The following is a 24,484-nucleotide window of genomic DNA, read 5'->3' on the forward strand; positions in this document are numbered from 1 at the left end:
TTCCTTGCTTTCTATCTTTTAATGAAGGTGTGCATCGACTATACAGTGTATCGATGCATTCCCTATCGGTATATCGATGCACTACCTGTGCATCGGTGCATAAATGACATTCGATGTTTGCATTTTAAGGGGATGCATCGATGTACTCCTTATGCATCGATGCATTAATTGCATTCGATGTTTGTTTATTTGAGAGTGCATCGATGCACATTGAAGATGCGATGCACAACCCAAAATCCCATTGCAAGCACGAAATTCACTCTTTTCGTCTCAACTCTTCATCTTTCACCCTCCTTAATATTTCTAACTTATACACCTACTTAAACAGATTAATACCCATTTATACCTCTTAACCTTACAAATCCAATCATTAATACCGAATTCAAGAATCTTACTCAAGTTTCAACATTCTAAATCTAGTTCTAACACTTCATATCATTTACTTCCACTCGTGACAAGTCAAATTCAACTTCTAAATCCATTTATACATCCTTATTCAAGATTTCACTTATCCACTTCTTATCTTTAATCCTTCATAACTCACCAATCTTTGAGTTTCTATAATATTTTTCATCTCCATAATCTTTCCTAAAGCTTCATAAATCAAACCCATACTTTAATTTGAAGGATTAACCAAAAGAAATCAAACTTACCTTAGGTTGTGGTGCTTTACGTTGAAGAAGAAAATGAAGAAGAAAGAAGAATCAAGAGTTATCTGGAAACTCTTATTTCTTTTCCTTGGGTATTATAATACCCAGTATCTAATATTTAATTATTACCTTTGCTCATGACCCTTTTACCCTTTAATTCTCATTCACTTATTAATTCATCCTACACCAACATCTTTAATTATTCCTTCACTTTTAGATTTATTTAATTTGATCACGGAAATTTAAAAATCTTACACTTTAATCTCTAACCCGGTATTGAGGATGTTACAGAAGGTGTATCAGACGTGATATCACCAAGCAATTAAGGATTTCAACCTTAATTTTAAACAAGGGTAAAATTGTATCTTTGGTCCCTTCTATTCTGACTACAGATGAAAAACACTCTTTTTATTTCACTGTTGGGCTCAACTCAAGCCCAAATCCTCTTCAATTTGGGTCAAGGCCTCCTACAAGCTAAGAAATTAAACCAAGGCTCATCTTGGGTTAGCCCAATACTTCTAACCCGAGATTTAGGGCGTTGAACCTAGGCTAGACGCAGATCTAGTCGTCACACTACTCTACTGCCCAGATGCAGAGCCGCCTCCTCTAACTAGCTCTCAACCTCTCTGTACTAATGGTACATATTGCTAAGTCACCACTGTTGCTGCACTCTAAGCTCTTGGGCAGTCTATGGCAAAATGGCTCATGGAGCCGCTAGTATAACAATCTTCATACCCTAGTCGACATGTCCCTAGGTGCATTTTTCAGCACCTAGAACATTGGGTAAAGGTGAACCTTCCAGTGGCTCACTTGAAACACCCACAGAAGCTAAGTTCAATGGCCTCCTCCTCAAATCAGACTTGACTCCACGACTCAAACTCTACTAGTCTTCTAAAATTGTTACCAGGGGTCTTGACGAACCCTGACTGTCTCTGACCCTTTGGTCGGGGGGCCTGCGATGGCCTCAGTGGCTCTCATGACTTGTCTTGCAGCCTCATTGGGTTGCCTAGTATGTCTATCTAAGGCTCTCTCAACTACCTTCACCTAGTGGGACAGTTGAACAAAGACTCTAGAAGGATCTACTGCAAGATGGGTCAAAATGTCACCCCAAAGGCCCTCTCTGAACCGATAACAATAATGCTCCTTAGTCGAGATCAACTATGTGGCATATTTACTAAGTTAGATAAACTCTCGCTCGTACTCCCCCACTGAGCGATCACCCTGTGTCAAGTATAGGAACTGTTCCATCATGTCATCAGTATGAATTTGTCTGACGTACTTCTCTCTGAATTGGGTGAGGAACTGCTCCCAAGTAGGCCTCTCTGGCTCCATCTTCAACTCTATAGTCTCCCACCACTCTATCGCATCACCCTTAATCAGGGAGGTGACGCATTTTAAGTTACCCGCTGGGGCGAGATGCAATTGTCTGAGGGTACGAAACTTCTCTCTGAGCCACTGATCCACTACGATAGGATCATCATCCTTATAATCGAAGAACTCGGTGGTCTTATATCGACGGAGTCACTCTACTAGGGACTCTTATGGAATGGGCACTGGCTAAGCTAGGGGTACTAGTGGTGAAGGTGGTGCAACTGAAGAACTAGGGAGAAACCTATCTATCTTCCTAAGTACAGAGATGAAGTCCCTGAAAAAGGAAAAATTGATGCCTTCAAACAAACAGTAGAAGCTGAACATGCAGTTAAGGTTAACATGGAGAAGGTTGGAGAGGTGTCAAGGGAAAATTCATATGTACAGGAGTCAATATGACAAGTGAAGCTTACATCTCTTGAAGTACAACAAAAACAAGCCAAAATGTTCACAGAAAATGATTCTCAGAGGCAATTATATAAAACTACCCTTAAGGAGTCAACAAAGAAGTTACTGGCTTTGAAGAACGAATTTGACCCTGATCTTATACGAAATCTTGAAGCACAACTGATTGAAACGGATAACCAGATTGGGGCTTTGCAGAAGCAGATGGAAAATGCAAAGGCTTCATATCTGGAATATGTGCAAACTGTTACCTCAAAGCTAGATGGTGCTAAAGAATTACTGTAAGAAGTCGCTGACGAAGAGAAGTCCTTGAGAAGTTTGGTCGAGTCTCTTAAGGTGGAACTAGAAATTGTGAATAAAGAGCATTCAGAGCTGAATTAGAATGAAGCAGAAACAGAGAGTCCATTGTCGGGAATCTGCATGTTAAGCTTCGGAAAAATAAAGTTGAGCTTGAAACTTTCCTTGCAGAGGAATCCAAAACTAGAGGCTACTGTGAAGAAATGATTTCAACCCTTCAACAGTTATCAGTGGAAACAGAACATGCACGGGGAGAAGCGAAAGAGATGAAAAAGAAAGCTTAGAAGCTAAAGGTTGACTAGTGTTTATTTTGTGCTACTTTTCGTGCTTAAATGCTATTTGTTTGTCCATGTTTACTATTGAGTTGAATGCTTTTACATGCTTTTTGTGCAGAAATTTTGTTTTGGATTTCACTATGTTCCTTCAGGAATTTTGTTTGGCATTTGCCGAAATCCACGTTGGCGTGGCCATATGAAGCAGCAAAATTCTCATTAATGCATATAATCATTAATCAACAATCTATCTTAAGAAAATTATTGAAGAAAGCTGCATTTAGTAGAAGTGTGAGGGTCTTGTTTCATACAGAATCTCATAAAGCCAAAAGGCATGCGCTATTATCTAAAATCTGCGGGAGATGAAATACAATGCCTCTCATTCTGTGGTAGATGAGTTCGAATGTGACAGTTACGTAACCGGTTCTATCTAAAATCTAATGACCAAATTTAAGGTCATTTATGGAGTTGCACAGACCATTATGGTCTGCAAGCTTGTGAAACTTGGATTCAATTGTCTGTGCGATTTTGGTATCGTCTGGATCTGGCTGGGGAAATTCTACGTGAACTGACCCCTCTTTGACCGGCGAACCTGTCTCTTTAAGTGTAGCTTTTTGCTTTATGTAACTGTAAAGCTGTTGATGGTAGGCGTGATCCAATGAGAAACAATTGTCTGTGGTTACATTGCTGCCGCGACGTGCTGATCCAGAGCCTTCTTTTCTACAAAAATGTGGGAGGGATGAATAATCCATTATCTGCATAGTTGGAATGAACATGTCAAAGATAGGAAATAATCCTAACAAAAACAAGTCATGCTTTAAGCCACAAAATTGCACAAGAATCGAACGAAGAACGCCTCGTTCTTTGCATCATCCATATGATTATCTAAAGATAGTTGAACGCAAACTGAAGACTAACTTGAAAACCAACATGCAGATTTTATCTTGAGTTCAAAGAAAACTGAATATGAAAACTATATGCTGATACTAGAAAAAGGACAACATGCATTCAAGAGAGTTTTACAAATATGAAGGAAGGGTATGCTTACCTTCAGCAACTCATCCTTTCCAGAGCCTTGAAGCACCTGAATTTTCCTCTTCGTCCTTTCTTGCAAGAGAGGTTTTACAGCCTGCCAATACTTGCATATAAGCATTTGGATTTCTTTTCGTAAAAATTAGCCGAGAGAAGTGGAACTGGTAAGCATCAAAACCTTCCAACATGCCGAAAATATATACGGTGCATTGACGATATAATATGTCTCTGTCTTCTCAGGATAATTCAGGTCATCAATTGTTGATATAGTGGTAAGTATCTGCATTACAAACAGGAGAGTTAGTGCGGGAACGAGCAGAAAATTCTTTCTTTTTTCATCGAATTACTTTTTCGGATGCTTTCCTGTGAGGAAAGTGATTGCTCTAATATCATGTCAAAAAGCAATTAAAACAACTGGAAAAGGATTCTTAAGAAAGAGGGGTTATATGATACTAAAATGTGCCTTTATTTGATTCAGTGCTGAAAGCTTCAAGCCAGTCATGTCCAAAACCTTCAGACATGTACTGATATGCCGTCCATATTTTTTTGTGGCCGTAGGCTATTACAAAAGCAACATTTTAGAATACTTGAAAAGTTAGCAAGCAATCATACGAGTGAAGAACATCACATTGGCAGAGTCATACTCACCAATAGCACACAATCTCGATATTCATTCATCTGGACGTGCGACTGTACATAGTAATTCACCTAGAACACAAAGAATCACAGACTTAAGTATCAAAGAAATAACTCCATACAATGCAAGCTGAAGTACATGCAGAAAAGCACATTGTTACTTCAAAGCTCAAAAATAGGTCTTTGTATGTGTTAGTTTCAACCGACATGCAAGATTCCAAGGCTGTGATGCCAAATTACGAAATAGAGTTAGAACGAGTTACAATCTACTTACCGATGTCTTATCATATGTGCTAAGCCCAACACCAACAGCAATGATAGGAAGACCCTGTAAATGTTAGAAGGAATTAGGCAGTTAGTCACCATGGAAGATCTTTTGAATTATTAATATGAACATATATATCCTAATCAAATAAGTAAATACCTCTTTTGAGTAGCCCGACAATCCTACAAGCTGAGAATCTCGCACTGCTCTATACATGTTCGTCGGGATAATCGGTTTCTACATAACGAAAAAGTAAAATGAGTGATCTCAAGAATCATCAACCGCCACAATAAACTTTTTTTTTTGGTTTTACACACTCCAGCTGAAACTTTATTTTGCAGCTGAGTCAATTCCACAAGTCAGTATGATCTCTATAAGCATATACAAAAACACATGGTTTTACAATATTACAAATATACAAGGAATCTATTAGGATTTAATAAGAAAACTCACTGCTAATATGTTGTCAATCTCATTCTGTATTCTCCATTGTAAGCAATCAATTAACTGGAGCAAGAAACAAATTAGAATCTAATAAACAAAAAACATGGTATATTGATGCACGTCATTTAGCTATGCTTAAGTGCAACAGGTGAATCTCACCATTTTATGGGCTTTCTGAACATTCCAATCTCTTGCTTTGAGAAACCGCACTAAAGTTTCAGTTGGATAACCATGATGCATGTTCTGCAGACCAAGAAAAACAGCATTAAAGAAAAATTCAGCAGGCCGGAGTATAAACCACATACGTAAAGCGTCGTATTCATCCATCCTATCCACACAAGTGAATAGTAGTAGATACTTTATAAACACTACTAAAACGTAAACATATCCAACTTGTATGGTTAACACATTAGATACTTTATTTTGGCTACTAATATTTCATCTCTTCTTAGATTCAAATACAATTATTTAGCAGGAATAGGTAACCATGAAAAACTAATCTACAAATCATGTAAGATGATCTTACATTTCGATCATACCACCTAACCATTGAATGCTCGCTAACGCGATAGCAATATATTTCAGTAACTAATCAGGGAGGTCATACTAGCAGGAAGTAATAACTAAGCTTTTGTGCAACGATTTGCCATGTTGCACAACTATGTGACAATCCCCCGAAAACTAGCAAAATGCTGAGAAAGAGACAAAGTTCCAAACTGAGTCAAATACACCTTCACAGAACCTAAAAGCTTTATAAGTGATATAAATCAAGCAAGAGATGGATCCAGGGATGGACCGAGGGGGCAGCCAGGCAGTTGCCCCTGGAAATTTCAAATTATCACATAAATTTAGATATTTATTTTGTATTTTCTATTGAAAATTTGTTTTCGTCTATAAAATTTTATAAGTTTCGCCCCGCTATAATAAGCAGTGGGATCAAGTCCACAGCAGAAGTTCTAGTGATTAAAATAAACTTGCCAAATTGTTACCATAAGAAGAAAATCTAATTTCTAGTTATTCTTCAGCAATTTATCTCAGCACCAATTGTAAAAATTATTTTAAAAAAGAAGCTAACCTGAAACGTAGCCTTCATCTGCTCATCAACTGTTAGTCAGATTTCCCAAAAGAAAAAATGTTAGCAATGCGCAGATCAAGAGCAAAGAAACCAACAGAAGGAAATATAGAAAAGAATGGATTTTTTCTTTAATATTTAATCTCACCAGTTCCCATCAAAAACAGAAACTGCTTGATAGCGTCTTGAGGATCAGTGCTCATTTTGTATTTCTTCTTCAATTTCCTCTCTCACAGAAAACAAAAAGAAGGTAAAGAACAAACTTGGATAACAAAAAACTAAAACCAACAGGTCTTCATTGCTGCTCAGTTGTTGATGTTGCTCTCTTTATAGCTTAAGGTAAAGAATCACGCTAAAAGAGATGACAAAAAAAACGCATAAACCATTGAGATCTGGGTTCCTTGCTTTTTGAACGCTGCTGCATTACAAGAAATTATTAAAGGAAATATGTAATGCATGGTTAAAATAGAAAGAAAGAACAAATCATTTTGTAAATACCATATGCATATGGGGAATCTATGCCTTGGATTTTCTTTTTCCTTTTTGACGCCAGATCTCTCGTTAGTACAAATGAACTAATAAAGTTTAAATCACAGAATCAATACCTCATAATAATTAATTATTTATATATATTTTAATGTAAGTACCCATTTTTTGAAACTATCTTTGATTTGTCTTTATGATCATATGTGAATCAATAAGAATGGTGATAAAATTTAAGCCATGCAATCCAACCTAAAGTTGATTCTCAATATTGGTAACTATGGGTGAGGTCTAACGAGGATGAAGATAAAGGGGCGGCCAGGGGATTGGATGGGATATTTATTTCTCTAGTCCCTCTCAAATACAAATAGTAAAATTTAAGTCTTTTAGTCAGAGGTAGGATGATCAAATATAAATGTTAGGGTTTAATGTGTTTGTTTTGTGAAATTGATATGTACCTATGAAGTATTTGAACTGAGAAAATGGTGGGTTAAGGTTTAGTTTATCTAGTTTCAAAATTAAGAGGGTTTAAAAAGCAATTTGATACAAAAGTAGGAATCAGAGCCTAATTTGCACAGTTTCGAAATTAAAAGGACCCAAAAGTAATTAAATCTAAAAACTAGGATGTCGAGGCTTAATTTATCCAACTTCAAAATCTAGAGGGACAATGCTTTTAGCTCTTTTACTAAATTGAAATTTTATATTTTGGTCCATTTCAAAATTTAATAATTCACTTTTAGTCTTTTTATAGATGAAATTTTGAACTTTAACCCTCTAAAAATTTTAGAAGTTCATCTCGGCCCCTATTCACATTTTCTGGTTTCGTCCTACTTAAATAATATCATTTATAAAAAATTTAAAATTCTAATATCATAATCTAATTTTTTTTAATTCCGTCATTATTTATAAATATAAATTAGGGATAAAAGTAAGCATAAAATATAGATTTAAAGCTAATAATTTTCTTAGGAAGAATTTATAAAAAAAAATCTTTTAATAGTTAGTTTGTTAATATTAATATAAAAGTTTCAAACTTTTAAGATTATGTTGGATTTTGAGTAAGTAAATTTATTATCATCCAAATTTGGTTAATTCATCAATAAACAATATAAATATGAAAATATTTTTATTTAATTCATGTACATAAAATTGATATTACAAACATTGTATAATTTTTTATAATTTATTAAAATATTAAATTGATGTTATATAGGAATTTTTTATAGTGATTAAAAAAACAGTTATTATGTTTTTCATATCAGATTACAAACTTCATTAAAAATTAATTAAAATTTTAAGATCTTTTATAATTATACTATATTTTTATATAATTACAATTTACTATATGATATATTGATGATATATAATCGTATATATCATCAGTAATTAGACGATGTTACGTTATCAAAACTAAAATTAAATTAATATTTTTTAATATAAATTCTGATAGATTTCTGACACTAATCTTTGTTGCTAATTATACCCACTAAATTATCATTAAAAAGAGAGAGAGAGATAGGAACAAGCTCCAAGATTTAAGTTAACATCCAAGAATGTTTCCATGTGTTGTTTTGTTTGCTCACTTGCTCAATCATGAAACCTCCACATGCATGATGCCACATGTGAATATTAGGCAAAATTAGACAAATAATACATGTGGAATAATTAATTAGTAAAATGAGACACTTTTAAATTTATTTTGGGACGTAATTTATTTATTATAGTGAAAGCGAACCATAAAATATATTTAAAAAATAAAATTCATCATTTGAAATGGACCAAAATTGTATGAAATTTTTTATCTCCACGTGACGAGTTTCAAACGTATCACTTTTATGTGACGAGTTTCAAACTTGTCACTTTAATGTGACGAGTTTCACATGCATTGTAACAGGCGATCTAAGTCCTAAAATAATTCTCAATCATCCTATTTTTAAAAAAAAATCACCTATATTTTTTTCTAATTTTACCCAAATATTATACAATAAATATATATATTTATGACATATTTCTGAGAAATATCTTAACCTAGTTAATATTTTCTAAATGGTCATTTGACTATAACTCATATCTATTTGACTTAATAGGGTTCCATGTTCTCCACAAATTATATATATACCATTGTATTTAGAGGTTTGAATTAGAGCCCTAAACCTATGAGATCATATTAGGGTTTTTATCACCATTCAGAAAAAAAATACAAATACATAATAATTTACATATACAAAAATATAATCAAACTCATAAGTTTAATTTTTCTATCAAACTCATAACTTTGGGTCAAAAATATAGATGAAAACCGTCAGTTAAATGACGATTAATGTCAGATGCTGACAGAGCAAACACACATGGATGTAGAAGCTAACGTGATATGTTCATGTCAGAGATCATGATGAAGTGACTCTATCACGTCAGAATTTTTAAAAATAAAATAAATAATTTTATGATTAATATTATTTATATTTAATTATTTATGACCAATCAGAGAATGACATGTGACTTTTTGGTGGCGAAAAACATAGAGGTGAAGATTCCATGAATCCGACAACAACATTGAAAAACCCAACTTCTGATCAACAATGACAGTTCTTGAATCTCCGATAAAGTAGTCAACAACATTATCAAAACCCTATAATAAAAAACTAAAAAAAATAAAAATCTCTTCTTTTTACGAAATCATACTACACTTGTAACACCCCCAACCCATATCCGACCCGGATACGAGTCCGAAGTGTCACATTGACTTTTCAAACATTTATTCGTATAAAATAGTGAGTAATTAAAAAAAACTTTGATAACATTTAACTTATTCAAAACGTTTACAAAATATATCAGAGTTCATACAATTTATATCCTTAGATTACATGCCAACTACACTCTATAACCAGTACATATATTTTCTGATCTGACATTTGGTAAGGAGAACTGACCTGTCTTGCTCCGCATTACTCTTTACTCTTCTCGAAACCTACGTGTGAAACAATCACACGCTAAGTCGAAGACTTAGTGAGGCATAACAACTTATAATGCACTTTATAACATATATCAATACATGCATGTTCTGTTCTATCATGTTGTACCAATTCCATGCATTCTTCGTATCATATAAAATCATATCATATTAATTACAGTAAATACATACATACCCATAATTCATCATTAACAGTTTATCATGTAATCACATACTTTAACCTTTTCAATCAAACACTATACACACACAACATCATATCATTTCTATAACATTTATCATACCACTAACATATATTTGTTCATATCTCTGGATTAGCCCATGTACGTATGTGAGAACTATCGATATGTGAGTCTATAGAGGTTGTGCACTAATGTTGTCACCACAGCTCGTATAATTGCACCGAATTGTCGCGTAGAATTGCACCGTAGTGCCATATAATAATGTCCATAAGGACCACATAGAATTCCTTAAGAATCATATACATATGCTAGGGATCAAGTATGTGTCTTTCAAGACTTCACACATGTTCCACAGAATATATATATATCCCGAAGGACCGCGTAGACCCTCGACTCTTGGCATGCCAACTATACCCCTAGCTCTCATGACACATAACATGGGCGTTATCATTTATTTCATTTCAAATATTCACATAAACTTGTAATTCACTTTCACATATCACGTATTACATAGCTTCTTTTCATATTATCACATAGTCACGTAGTTCACTTACACGTAGATCATTTCCATATAATTCACATGTCACATATGTCATGTTTTCATATAATTTCTATCATTTCTCACCCAATCACCTTTATTCATGTAAACATACTTATCATATCTTGTTCACATAAGATCATATACTTCATATAATATATCGAAACACCTAGAACACTTTCACGTAGCTTATAGTCATAGGTCTTATCTCATAACATATACTTGTTTTCACATATATTTCATATCATTCTTATACCATCACATAATTCATTTAACATACATAACATATTATGTAACATTATAATAGAAATACCTATAAGTCATATCACTTAGAGCACACATATATACTTATAGTCACATTGCTTATATCTTAATCTTATGTTTTCTCTTAGACATATATATATATTCATATGTTCAGGTAATCCACCATTTCATCACATAATTATGTATTCATATAACTCATTTCATTTCATATCTATATATATATATATATATCCTCAAGATTTATCTTAAAATAAATCATATAGCACTCTTATAATTCATATTCATATTCATCTAGGGCAGACTTATAAACATATCTCACTTCTATTATTTCTTTATATATATATATATATAATCTAATTTGTTTACTTAATTCAATTTCATATAACTCTTATAATCTTCTCATATAGCTTCATAAATTTCTATCATACAACCCCTGTGTTATAGTTTTATTTAAACATATGAATCTTTCCCATCTAACTTATCTTATATGTTCATCTTATCATTTATGTTCAAATCTCCTAGTTAGTGTACTATTCTCACTTCATCCTATAGATCAATATTATCCAGCTTATTTCACTTATCATATAATAATATTTATTTTACTATGATCACATAGTTTATATCTTATATAATTCATAACCTTTCTTATGTAATCACTTATACTTTCTCACCTAACACATAAAAGAATAGATCAATCCATATAATCAAGCATACATACATGCATATTCAATTCATGCCTTTAATCATGCATTCATGTGTAACACTTCAGGAAATAGACTCATCGCAAGTCTTATTCCCATCGCACATCATATACTATTGAATATGCACTCACCTGGGCCTCGTTGTTTGAATCAATCCTAATCCTTAGTTTGTTCCGGAACAAGCTTTCATTCTATATCTACATAATAATACATTAATACTTATCAGTATACTGATTGATATATTCGAAACTATCACTCCTTAGTCTCAAAGAAAAGCCAATTTCATCTTTTAATGAAGGTATGCATCGATGCACTACCCATGCATCGATGCATAAATCCTATTCGATGTTTGTATTTAATGGGGATGCATCGATGCACTCCTTATGCATCGATGCATAAATCCTATTCGATGTTTGTATTTAAATTCATGCATCGATGCACTGCATGTGCATCGATGCACCTTAAACAATTTCTGGTATTTATCATCGATGCATCGGTGCACAATGAATGTGCATCGATGCACATTGCCCAGAACTGACATTTTAGCACGTAAATCATCAACTCTTCCCTTAATTCTTCTATTTTAAGCCCCTATTTTGACATTAAACTCAACTACTATAACTTGAACCAACTTATATCCATGCAACTCATCTTTAACCTCAAAATCCTATCTTCTTTATGAGATTCAAGAATCATACCAAATTTTCTTTATGTTCTAAATCCAATTCTATCACTCCAAATCTCTTAATTTAACCATTGACAAGTCAAATTCATCCTTAGAATTTCAAAAACCTTTCTATATCAAAAGTTCATTTATAATCTTTTAATAGAAATTCCTTTCTCATTCTCTCTTCTTGATGTTTTAAGCTTATATAAGCTTTCCTTAAGCTTATATAATACTCCAAGAATCAAAATCAACTTATAAATCCAAGAATTAAACAGCTTAAATTAAACTCACCTTTAAATGAGGCTTACGGGGAGAAGAAGAAGCTGGAGAAGAAGACTCTGGATAATTATCTCATATCCCACGTGTTTTATAACCCTTAAAAGAAAGATAAAAAAAATCTTTCTGGTCAAATGACCAATTTACCCTTTATTTCCTTTAATAATTACTGAATAACCTTCATCATATTTCCAATAAATCATTGCACTATTCAATTATCCTACTTTAATCACCAATTTCTGAAACTTTATAATTTGGTCACTAACCCGGTATTGAGGATGTTACAACACTTCGTCTTCAACCTTGAGATAAAGACTAGTTTCATCTGCTGAGATAAAAAAACGGTGACTTTAGCTTGAAAACATCGAAACAATAATCAACAAAATTAACATAAAATCAAAGAATTGCCATATTTGAAAAAGAAAATCAACTAAATCATTGTCTTCAAACCCATAAAAATGTTCAAAACTAAATCTATTTATTTTAGTATATTATGATTTTTAAATGAAAATCCCTAAAAAATGAAAGTCCAAAAAACTCAGAAGAAAACAAAGAATAGAACCCAAAAACAAGAAAGGGAAGAACAAGAACATCATATTGCTTCGAGAGGATATCTCCTTTGTTTTCATTCGATTGAGGAGAAAAACAAGAAATGAGTGTTGATTTTTGAAACTAAAAAAAGAGAAAAAAAAAGAAAGAGAAGAACAAGAACATGTGTATTGATTATTGAAACTAAAAAAAAGAGGGGAAAAAAGAAATTAGGTGAAGATCACCCGCTTAATTTGATTATTGAAACTAAAAAAAGAGGAAAAAAAAAGGGGAGAAATGAGGAGAAAGTCGTGCGTTTAATTTTTTTTATTAAATTTAAATTTAAGTATATATTAAATAGAGTTTGTTTCATCATTTTATAAGTAAATAGTTTGATCTGGTAGTAAAAGTCATTTTATCTCACATTATTTGCTTAAGTTTGAGTCTTCTTTTTACACCAATAAAAAAGGGTAAAGTATAATAATGGTAACTTAACTTTTCTAAAGCTTTCATTTAGGTTCTCTAACTTTTAAAATTTACAATACAATCCTCCAACATTTAGTCTGTTTACAATATGGTCTCCGTCGTTACACTGCCTTTAGTACGCTTGCAATATGATCAATAAACTTTTCAGGCGCTTGCATTTAGGTCCCCCAACTTTTAAAACTTGTAACACAGCCCTCAATTTCATTATAAACCTCAAATTCCTTTTCGATCTCGAATTTCCTTTCTCGCTCCTCTCTTCTCATTTCCAGCGTAACGTTTTAGTCGGTGATGTATGAGAAATTCTAATATAACTTATAATTATATGGAGGTGTTGACTTGAATAAGGGTCTATTGAGAGAAGACCCGACCAAGGGAGTATCAGGACCATCAACGATTCAAGGTGTAATGTTAGATACATGTCATCTCAGGTGAAGCATAGATTTTCGATGAAATGCTTGTGAGAAAAAAATGGGGTTAGAAATGCAGAGTTGATAAATACTACTAAGATGAACTAAGTATCATTGTTGAAAGTCACCAACAAAGCTGGAATTATTTTGTATAAATGACATATAATAATTTCTTTTTTTTGATCATTGTGGTTAAAGATTTTCCAACAGATGATCAAATATAATGAAATTTCAAACAGCGCATTCATCTCTCAGTCTCTTTCGCTCACATACACTCTCGTTTGGTTTTTGATCTTCAATTTTCCGCCATGTAAAATTGTAAACCCAAACAGTACTCTGTCTTTCAGCTTTTTATTTACAAAGAAAAAATGGAGGAATAATTGTTGGAACGCAACACCGATTGCGTTTATTTCTTAACTTATTCCCTCACTTGCAAGAAGGTATTTATTTTCTCTTTTGTTCTATCCGGAAGTAAGCTTTTCCTCTTTCGCACTTTCCTGTTTTTAGCTCACGTTGTGTGTTTTTTGTTGAAATTTTTATGTTTATGGAACTGTATGTCAATGATTTGGATATTCAGTGTTAGTTTTGAACCAAAACTATCTAATTTTCTTTCTTTCGTCTTAATCAAAACTTTTAGTACTTCTTATGAAAGATATTCAGTCAATCAAAATAGAAGTGAAAGAGGGTCCTATGCTAATTTTTTTGATCTTCTTGTTTGGTTTTTCATTAAATAATGGAATTGGTTGTGAGTATCGACATAGTGAAATCGTCAGGCTCATTCCGAGAGACTACTGCTACTAGTTTACTGGGAATTGTATTGATCCGACCTATAGTTTTTGGTGTTCTTTTTAATAAGTGGTTTCTAGAAGGTCCAGTCAGCGACGGTTTCTAGAAGACTTTCTCCGCACACCTTCTAGAAGATGGACGAGCAGAGTTACATTAGGAGACTAGTTTAAGTTTGAATTTAAATTTGAAAAATAATTATCTTAGGATTATTTTATTTTATTTTCTTATTTATCCTATGGCTTTGAGAGGCTATAAATACCCACTTGGGGTAAGCCTAAACTCATAATTCGAATTACAATCTTCTTTTCTCTCTTGTTTTATTAAAGCCTTTTCTTTTTACTTTTCAAGTTTTTATTTCTTCTTTATTTTCAAGTTTTGTTTTTATGTTAAGTATGACTTTTGTCTTGCTTAGCTAAACTTTTCATAAGCCGAGAGCTGATGCAATGACTCAATTCCAACGGGAGAATTGAAACAGGCCCTTAACATCTTCGGAATATCTCTCTCAATCTCGGCGCTTATTTTTCAAAATCAAAATAGATTTTAAAATCAAAGATCGACTTTGGTCAAGAGGTTGTTGCGATTAAATGTGTGGGAGGAAGATTCGTCTTATAGAAAGCAAATTCGACTTCCTGGGAACACACTTGGCGAGATGTCTTCGCCAAGAGGGAATTGAGATCGGAATTGACGTTTATTGAAGCAACAATCCGAGTCGGTCGCCACGAACTTAAACGACAATTGATCTACGACAATTGATGTTGATAGAATTAATTCCCGAAGCCGGAATCAAAGGTTGCCTTGTGTATTCGATATACAAGATAGAGTCACGGGGATAGCCCTTGTAGACAAAGTAACCGACGTGAATCCCGAAGAGAAAATCTTATTCGATGATCTAAAGGAAATTGAGTCAAAGAGAAGCTTGAGGCTATTTTTACCATATTTATTCACAAACTTTATTTTCTTATTTTTTTATTTAAATTGCTTTTATTTATTTTTACCATTTTAATTTTATTTTACCAAACCCCCATTTTATTATTTTTTCGCCTGGTTAAAATCCTTCAAACATTAATTTGTGATTTTCTAAGTCCATGTGAATTCGACCCTTACTTCTCTTTACTACGAATTTCCTTATTTATTAACCGAGAAGAAGGAATTTATTTTGACATCGAAAACGACAGTTGTCACATGCACGCAACTCGAAAGACATCATGACAGGGTAGTATATTTGGAGCAATTACTTGACTCTGTCATGATGCCTTTCGAGTTGCGAAAGAGACTGGGAGGTGAATGCGTTGTTTGGGATTTCATTATATTTGATCATCTGTTGGAAAATTTTTAACCACAAGTATTAAACGAAGAAATTATCATGTCATTTATACAAAATAACTTCAGCTTTGTTGGTGACTTTCAACAATGATATTTAGTTCATCTTAGTATTATTTATCAACTTTGTATTTTTAACCCCATTTTTTTCTGACAAGCATTTCATCAAACATCTATGCTTCACCTAAGATGACTTGTATCTAACATTACACCTTGAATCGTTGATGGTCCCGATAATCCATTGGTCGAGTCTTCTATCAATGGACCCTTATTCAAGTCAACACCTCCACATAATTCAAAGTTAGATTAGAATTTTTCATGCATCCCCGATTGAAAAGTTACCCTGGAAATGAGAAGAGAGGAGCGAAAAAGAAAATTCGAGATCGAAAAGGAATTTAGGATTTATAATGAAATTGAAGATTGCGTTATAAGTTTTAAAAGTTAGGAAATCTAAATGCAAACGCCTTTCAATTGCTAATGTTTTAAAAGGGAACCTCAACGAAAATTTTAAAAAAAATCAATAACCATTTACCCTGAAAAAGATGTTATGTATCATTTTCTAATTTATAATAAATAAATAATTAATTAAAACATAATAATTTTATATTTTATTTTAAAAATATAATATGTCATTATCACATCATTATCTATTATGTTTTAAATATATCACATCAACATTTTCTTTCCTTCTATTCTTATTTAGTCAGCTTTAAACGTTAATAGTGAGTTGAATGATGATTTTCATACATAAAGAATGATTTTTGACTTAACGATAGACGTTCAGTAATCAAATGTTATAATAAAAAAAATAATACAAACAATAGGTATTTTATTACATTATGCCAATATCAAAACCAAATCATTCTAACAGCCTTTTCCAAGTTTAAGCAAAATACCAAACCACTGAATTGGAAAGAACAAAAAACAAAATAGGAAAGAACAATGGAAAGTGGCTAAAACAGAGAATTGGAAACAGAACCAGATCATCTCCAAAAAGGCAACAAGGTGAATAAGTTCTTTCAGATCTCTCAAAGAAACAAAAGACCCACCTTTGAATCAAAATCCCACTAAAACCCAGTAAGGAAATCACAAAACCAGATAACAGAAAAAAGATGGTACCTGATATATAGTTTCAAAGATCATAAATGTCTTTGCTTCAGCAGTGGAGCAAAAATAAGCAAACTTTCTCTGTTATTAACTCGCCAGCAACTAACGATAGAGATTAATGAAAGAAAAAAAAAAAGGAATTAACAATAGCTTGTCTTCCCAGAAAATATGTGGAGACAATGTAAAGAAAGGGATTAATAATTGCATGTACTTTGTTTTTGTTATGAAAAGAACGAAAGAGCTCTTATAAAATTAAGATGAAGTACATCAACGGTACTCTCACCAATGCTGTTCCGAGCATTGGATATTGTTTTATTTAATTCTTTTAACTGTTAAATGTTATAATTTTTTTTTTGATTATATAATATTATTTTGTTTAATTTAAATATTAAAAGTTAAAATATGTCATTTGATTATTCATATGTTTTAAATTTATTATTTTTTGTTAAAAATTGACAATCGTCTAAATTAGACATTAACTTACTAATTGAGATATGATAAAATCATATTTTAATGATGTTTAATGACATCGCCGTCGCTTTCAAGCACTTACTCAACGACATAATGTTTCAAGCATTAGCTCGACGACATAATGTAAAAAAAAACTCGATTCACAAAACATAACTCAAATAGTTCTATGGTCAAATTTTATCATATACTAATTAATATATTAATGTACCACTCAAAAGACCTCTAATTTTTTAACCAAAAAATGACTTGTTTAGAATATATAAATAATTTAATGATATTTTTATAACTTTTAATAGTAAAAAGACTCAATAAAGTAATACTCTATAATTAATAGACTATTTTATAATTTTTAATAGTTAAAAACTCAGCAAAACAACACCAAAAATACCATTTGCGTACTTAAAAAAAAGGAAAAATACATCAAAAGTCCCTATACTTTTGAAAAAAATCAGTGTGAGCATCGTATTATATTTCTCTCTCAATTTGACCCTCCAACTCATAAAACAATTCCAATGTCTCTTTGACTAACGTTTTTCTTCGTTGAACGTTACAATACTGACGTGACAGCTCACTGTACTGACGTGGTGGTCCACGGTACTGACGTGACAATCTACGACACTTGATAACATGACATATGAGCTAAATTGGTAATTCAAATATCTGCCACGTCAACACTGTGTATCGCCATATCAACTCCGTGAACTGTCACAATAGCAACTTAACAGTCAACGACGAAAAAATATTAGGCAAATGGCCACATTAATAACACACTGATTGGAGTAATACTTGAATTGGGGCATCCTTGTTGCAAAAAACACGAGTTCGTTGGAGTTCAAGGTGCGGTGGTAATTGACCCATATTGAAAATTTCTTTTCTTCTTGCCCTGCCACTGTTGCTTAGATTTTGCTGTTCCGTTTTTAGGGTTTAAATGAAAACAGGAGAGAGGGATTTTAGTTACCAATAAACAAGGTAGAGGAGAAACGTTTATTAGGGTTTTTAGGTAATGCTTTGCCTACCGACTCTCGAACCTGGTACAAGACTCTAATCTATGTGCTTCTTTGGTTTTTCCTTGATTTTTAATTTTTACTTAATTTCTTCCAATTTATCATCATATATATATATATATATATATATATATATAAAGATCTTAAGTACATATATGCTATTCATTGTTATACATGCAGAAGTCTTAAAAGGTTTAAGATGAAGTAAAAAACAATTGGTGCTAATAATAACAAATAATTAAAGTTTGCCTAAAAATAGGAAACAAAGATTCATGCAGTCGTCCATTTATCATATCACTGCATGCAATGTGCAAAATTTCTTCCTTTTTTTCATTTTACAGTCTTCTTATCTGCCCTTGGTTGCTGCTTTCCTTCCCTCATTGCTTTTCTCTTCTCTTCTCTGCAAGAATTTTGGACATAAACAAAGAATTCAACAAGGTTTATCATAAACAGACTTATAGGATTGGATTGTATAGAGACAACCATCTACCTCGCTTCGATATTTCCTCTTTGGAAGGAAATTTTCTCTTCCTCTTTTCCGATGTTGCCGGGGATTCTACCTTTCCATTTTGGCTTCTTCCTTGTTTTTCAATGTTGGTGGTGATTCAATCTTTCTATTTCCAGGTAAGCCATTCTTCTTTTTCCCTTTCGTGCTTTGTTTCTTTATCGGTTGTTCATGCTCTTTTATGTTGTCCTCATCACTATGTATCTCCTCTGGCCTTTGCTCTACTGTTTCTAAACCTTCAGAACTTACAGGATTCTTCTTCGTATTGCTCATTTTCTTCAGCTACAGAAAGTCGAAGAAGAAAGAAATAATAAACCGTGCATAAAATGTTGGACAGAGATCACCTAGGGTGATGAGATTAAGTTCGATAAAATATACTTTGGCCACAAAAATCCATCCATATTGTGAACATGAGGATAAAACCGCCTTGTGTTTTCTAAGGACGTATGAAACCGTGCTCCCTAAATCGGATATACCTGGTTAAAGGAAACAACATCAGATGAAGAATCAGCGTAGTTCAGGAGAAGTTGAATGAATAAAGAAAATGATCATTACCCTGGACACCCAAAGTCAAGTCCACAAGGTACTACTTTGACATCTCTCTTCTTGAGTGCATAGTCGATGACCGCTTCATTCTATAGAGATACGGGTCAAAATGAGAAAAAAAAAGAGTGGACAAATTGAATGGTAGAAAACCAGAACACATTCCTAAACCAAACCTCCGGAACCATCATGGAGCATGTTGAGTAAACATGTATCCACCAGATTTGGAATTTGCATCAACCATGTCGATAGCAGCAAGTATCAATTGCTACAAACAAAAAAGATTTGATATCGCATGGATTACTCTCTTAGAATATATATAAGAAAAGGATAACTCAAGCCTTTTTTATGCTGACTCTGAACTTAGGAGCATTATTGTGGTTCCCAAATACAATAAAAAAAAGCGGAAAGCTCATAGGAATAACATACCTTCTGCAATGGGCACATTTTTGTATGTCGTCTAAACTTTTAGAGGTTTTAACAGATGGGTCTTTAGTTATAACCTATACCATAGAGTAGAGATCAATCAATTCACGCAGAAAACAATGAGCATTCCACCAAAATGAGGAATAAGGTTATGACAGATGCTTACTCCTGTACCGCTACAAGGGGCATCCAACAATACTCTATCAACTGAATTCTGACCCAAACCTTGGGAAGCTGAATATTAAGACAAAGGATTAGAAATTCCCTTTCAATCCCATAAGTGCATAAGATCCACAAGAAAATATGAAAAACATGTTCATGCGTTTTGTTTTTGACCTCCAACTAATATGAGACACTCTGAAAGCACTTAAAGAAAAGGAAAGAAAAGGAAAGAAAATCCACAGATTCTAACACTTTATGCTTTTGAAGCTCTTGAACTTGAAACATCACTCGTCAAATCATCAAACTTAGTATTGTATTCTTATGGGGTCAGAATGATTCTAACCTCCCTCCCATCATAGTTACAAACTATTGTGTTTGTCACCCCCATGCGATGCAAATTTGCGGTAAGTGACTTCAGCCTAGCTTCCCTTATTTCATTTGCAAAAATTAATCCTGGCCACAATACCAACAAAATATTAGAAAGCAATTTAGAAATAACCGTAGAAGACATATTGAAAAAGAGAATTGCCGCAACTCAAAAGAATAATAATGTGTGCTTTATTCAACTAAATTATCCTTCCATACTAAATATTGAACATAGGAAAGCAAATTACAGAAGTAAATAAACAAAATAGAAAATTAGAGAGTCAAACAAAATTCAACAATTTGAGTGAAAAATAGGCTAACATACCACTATTTTTCATGAGAGCAGCGACATAAGTTGTTTTACCACCAGTGCAGCTCTGCAATGGGCACAATTATAATCAAGGGGAGAAAACAATGATCTTGACTAAAGATGGGATTACTTTTTATGGGATGCTTGCATCAAGAAAACACAGTAGAAGCAATTTATCCAAAATACCTAATCTAAAATAAATGTGGATCACAATGGGCATCATCACAACAAAGAGAGAACAAACTAGTGTACATGCAAGTATACACCTAAACTTTGGGTTTGGGGTTGAACTTATATAATCTACATAACTGCAAACAGTTATGAAGCACCTAAAAACAATTAATGTAAATTAGTGTCTGACCCCAACCACAAACTTTGTCCTGTAATCAGTTTATTTCTGCTTAAATAAAAGGGTTAGCCTCAAAATGCATTACAGGTCAAAATGGAATGTCTTCAAATCGTATAACCATGTCAACTTAAAAGGCTCTCCTAGCACAATCTGCATACGAATCCCCAACATCTGTTTTCTAGAATATCGTTCACATGGAATATTTTCTTCCAAAAAGGAAATCACTTATAAAAAGGAAAGACAATGGTAAGTGATAACAATAGTGCATAAAATAGTAACTCACGCCATATCAACTACTCGTTCCTTTTCGTGAGGAGCAAGAGCCATAACTGGCAAAAAAGAGCTTGCACCTTGTATCTGTTGGTGAAAACAGACAAGAAAAGAGAAGTAGCTGAAAAAGACATGCATTCTAATTGTACAAAATAATTTCAGCAATGGGATGAAAAAAGTATATTCAAAGGACACATACATAGTAAAAACCAGCCAAATACTCTGGAGTGGCACCAATGGGCACATGTGAATTATACACCACCAATCCGACCTAAAGATTGAATATCAGCGCTCCTTTGGTACTCCATTAGAAAATAGAGCTCCGAAAAATGAAAAATTAAACAAGGTAGTTCTTACTTTTGACCACTTGCTTAATTGGTCCAGCTCTACTCCTCTTTTGGAGAGAGTATCAGCCAGATCCCTCCTGCGAGTCTGCATGTAGAAGGATATTATGGCCATAATTGAATGCAGAATACACAAGTAAAAATGAATACAGCAACAGAGAAATGTATATTCACCCTTAATGTGTTTTGTCCTAATACATGTAGGTCGAGGCTTTTCAAAAGCTTCAATGAGTTCCATGAGTTCAACAACTGGAAACATCTGAAAAGGAGATGGCAGTTATTAATAGAATAATTGATCAGAAAACTTCGATCCCACACGAACCCTTCCCTCTCCCCCCCTTTAGGAATGGGAAAATGACAAAAGTATTGTACAAAAAAAAAGCAGAACAAAATGATCATTACATCCACCAAACCCAATCAGGAATTCATTGTAGCCATAGTATGATCCCAAATCCATTTTAAGTTGGTCAATATAATCCTTCCTTGTGGCTCCCTCTTGCCTCAAATCCTTAAAATTTGAAAGCACTCGAACAACTACAATAAACAAACAGAATCTTAGCAAATTTGATGATAAATGCTACCCATGAGACAGAGAATTAGTGCAAAAAAAAAACACTGACTATCTTTTATTCTCATCTGAAGATTTGCAAGATCAGGTGGACGTTGTTGCTCTGCTTCAAGTTCCTGAGTGGTGTCATGAAAGGAATATAATATAAGCACCTTCACAGAATTAAACTAACAACTACAGCAAATACAATCAAATTCAAAAGAAGGACGACCTCTTTTGTTGGCAATCTGAACTCATCAGACTCTTCTTTAATGTTCATCTGCATTTCAGCCTGTGCATCTTCTTCTTCCCTCGCCAGTTCTTCATCAAGAGCCCTCGACTTCTCTTCAATATCAATTCATCTGAATCAGAACGCGAACCTGTTGTAGACCCTGAATCACTGTCTGCAAACATATGATGGGACAATAACCACTAACAAATCAGATAGCATGAAATGCAATGAAATTTATGGAACATGCTTATACTTCAGCAATGCTTATGCTAATGCCAATCTCCAGTTTCATGGTACGGGTACTCAAAGAGCAAGTTAAATAGCAACTATAATTTTCAGTTCGTAATACATAAACTCGTCAAGGGCCTTACAAAGCATTAATTCACAAGCAAACGAATGCAGCACCTACAACAAACTATCCGCTGACTCTCAAAAGTATATTTACTATTAAGGCGTTAAATTCAATCTAAGCAGTGTAAACAAAGAATTTCCAGAGAATGTAAAAACGGGCATCTTGATCATCATCACCTCCTTGAAGGAAATCATCAGCCAAGGGCGCATCATCGTCATCGTCATCATCTGAAATATCAGAAGCATCACCAAAATCAGATACTTCCTCATCCCCATCCAATAAGACTTCTGCTGCTTCAAATTGTTCTTCTTCACTCTGTTCATCCGAAACATCATCGAAGACCTCATCTTTTTTGGTGGGTCGTTTCTTTTCAGCGAAAAGATTGCTCCTTTGCTTCTTTTTTGGAGGTTGGTTCTTCGATTTTGCTCCTTCGTTCTTATTAGCCGCCATTTGAAGCAAAAAAGAAAAAGGAAACACGCGGACAGAGCAGAGCTTAAACTCTCCTACAAAAGAGCAACTTTCGAAGTTTTGCCTCAAAATCAGGGTTTTGCAGTTTTGAAGCCTCCCTAGGGTTTAAGCGTCGAAGCAGACGACCTCTCTTTTTGGGCTGAATTTGGGTCAGCCTATGAGTTTGGGTTTTCAAAGAAGTATTTATAGTTTCGGTGCAACTACCCCTTAAATATTTTTACCGTAAAGTATGGCTATTTCTCATCTATTCATTTTAAATATTTAATGGCTTAAGTACTATTGATCATTGTAAAATTGCAAACAAAATGATGATTAAGAGACCTATTCTAGATTCAAGTACTACATATGGATATGACCATTTATTATCAAATAATTAAAAATAAATAAATAAATATTATTTTATTCCGAAATTTATAAAAAATATAAAACTTAATAACTATAAAAAATTAAAATTCTTTCGTAAGATCATTAAAGATGTTATCGTATTTAAAATTAAATATTAATTTATCAATCAATAATCATTTAGTCCAATGAGATGAAATATTAAATACTTAAAGTAAAGCAAGATCAAATATTAGAACTTTGATGTTGTAAATGAAACTCTAAGATTGGGAGTCACCCCATAATAAACATTTGGGGTATACAATATAAATTAATTATTCAATAAATTAGATATTAGTATTATCTTTTTTATAAAAAGAATTTATGTATACTTTTATTAGAAAATAAATACAAAACATAGACGAACAATACGTGCCTCATTGAAAACCTCTCTAAACTTAAGAAGAGGAAAAAGAATGTACCATAAGTGTCAACGCAATAAGAGAAAACAGACTTCAAGAAAGAAGAGTCAGGGTAATTAGGGAGCATCAAAATTCAAAAAGGAATGATCGATGCATGGAGTGTCAGACTTCGTGGAGAAAGAAAGACTGAAGCATTTTAGAGTAAATGCAACAGAAAGGGAGGTACACCTCGAACACA

At 33.2% G+C, this 24,484-nt stretch overlaps 1 protein-coding gene and 1 pseudogene across 2 annotated transcripts; both read right to left on the minus strand.

Annotated features, from left to right (window-relative positions):
• Window positions 1-3,244: 3,244 nt before the first annotated feature.
• Window positions 3,245-6,662, minus strand: LOC120145193 (SEC14 cytosolic factor-like). 2 transcript variants are annotated; one of them, XM_039159083.1, is made up of 11 exons: window positions 6,590-6,662; window positions 6,445-6,473; window positions 5,529-5,612; window positions 5,379-5,432; window positions 5,085-5,162; window positions 4,935-4,988; window positions 4,673-4,732; window positions 4,488-4,583; window positions 4,203-4,304; window positions 4,041-4,121; window positions 3,245-3,747 (listed from the first exon to the last, which is right to left on the minus strand). In XM_039159083.1, the coding sequence occupies exons 1-11, from the start codon at window positions 6,642-6,644 to the stop codon at window positions 3,430-3,432; spliced, it is 1,011 nt and encodes a 336-aa protein (XP_039015014.1). In that variant the 5' UTR covers window positions 6,645-6,662; the 3' UTR covers window positions 3,245-3,429. The 2 variants fall into 2 exon arrangements, with proteins under 2 accessions (XP_039015014.1, XP_039015016.1); XM_039159085.1 differs by lacking the exon at window positions 4,935-4,988 and having other exon boundaries at window positions 6,590-6,660.
• A 12,344-nt stretch (window positions 6,663-19,006) lies between these two features.
• Window positions 19,007-23,645, minus strand: LOC120145693 (annotated as a pseudogene).
• Window positions 23,646-24,484: the final 839 nt, after the last annotated feature.

This window comes from Hibiscus syriacus, unplaced genomic scaffold (genome assembly GCF_006381635.1).
Source record: "Hibiscus syriacus cultivar Baekdansim isolate YM2019G1 unplaced genomic scaffold, ASM638163v2 tig00110893_pilon, whole genome shotgun sequence".
NCBI lineage: Eukaryota > Viridiplantae > Streptophyta > Magnoliopsida > Malvales > Malvaceae > Hibiscus > Hibiscus syriacus.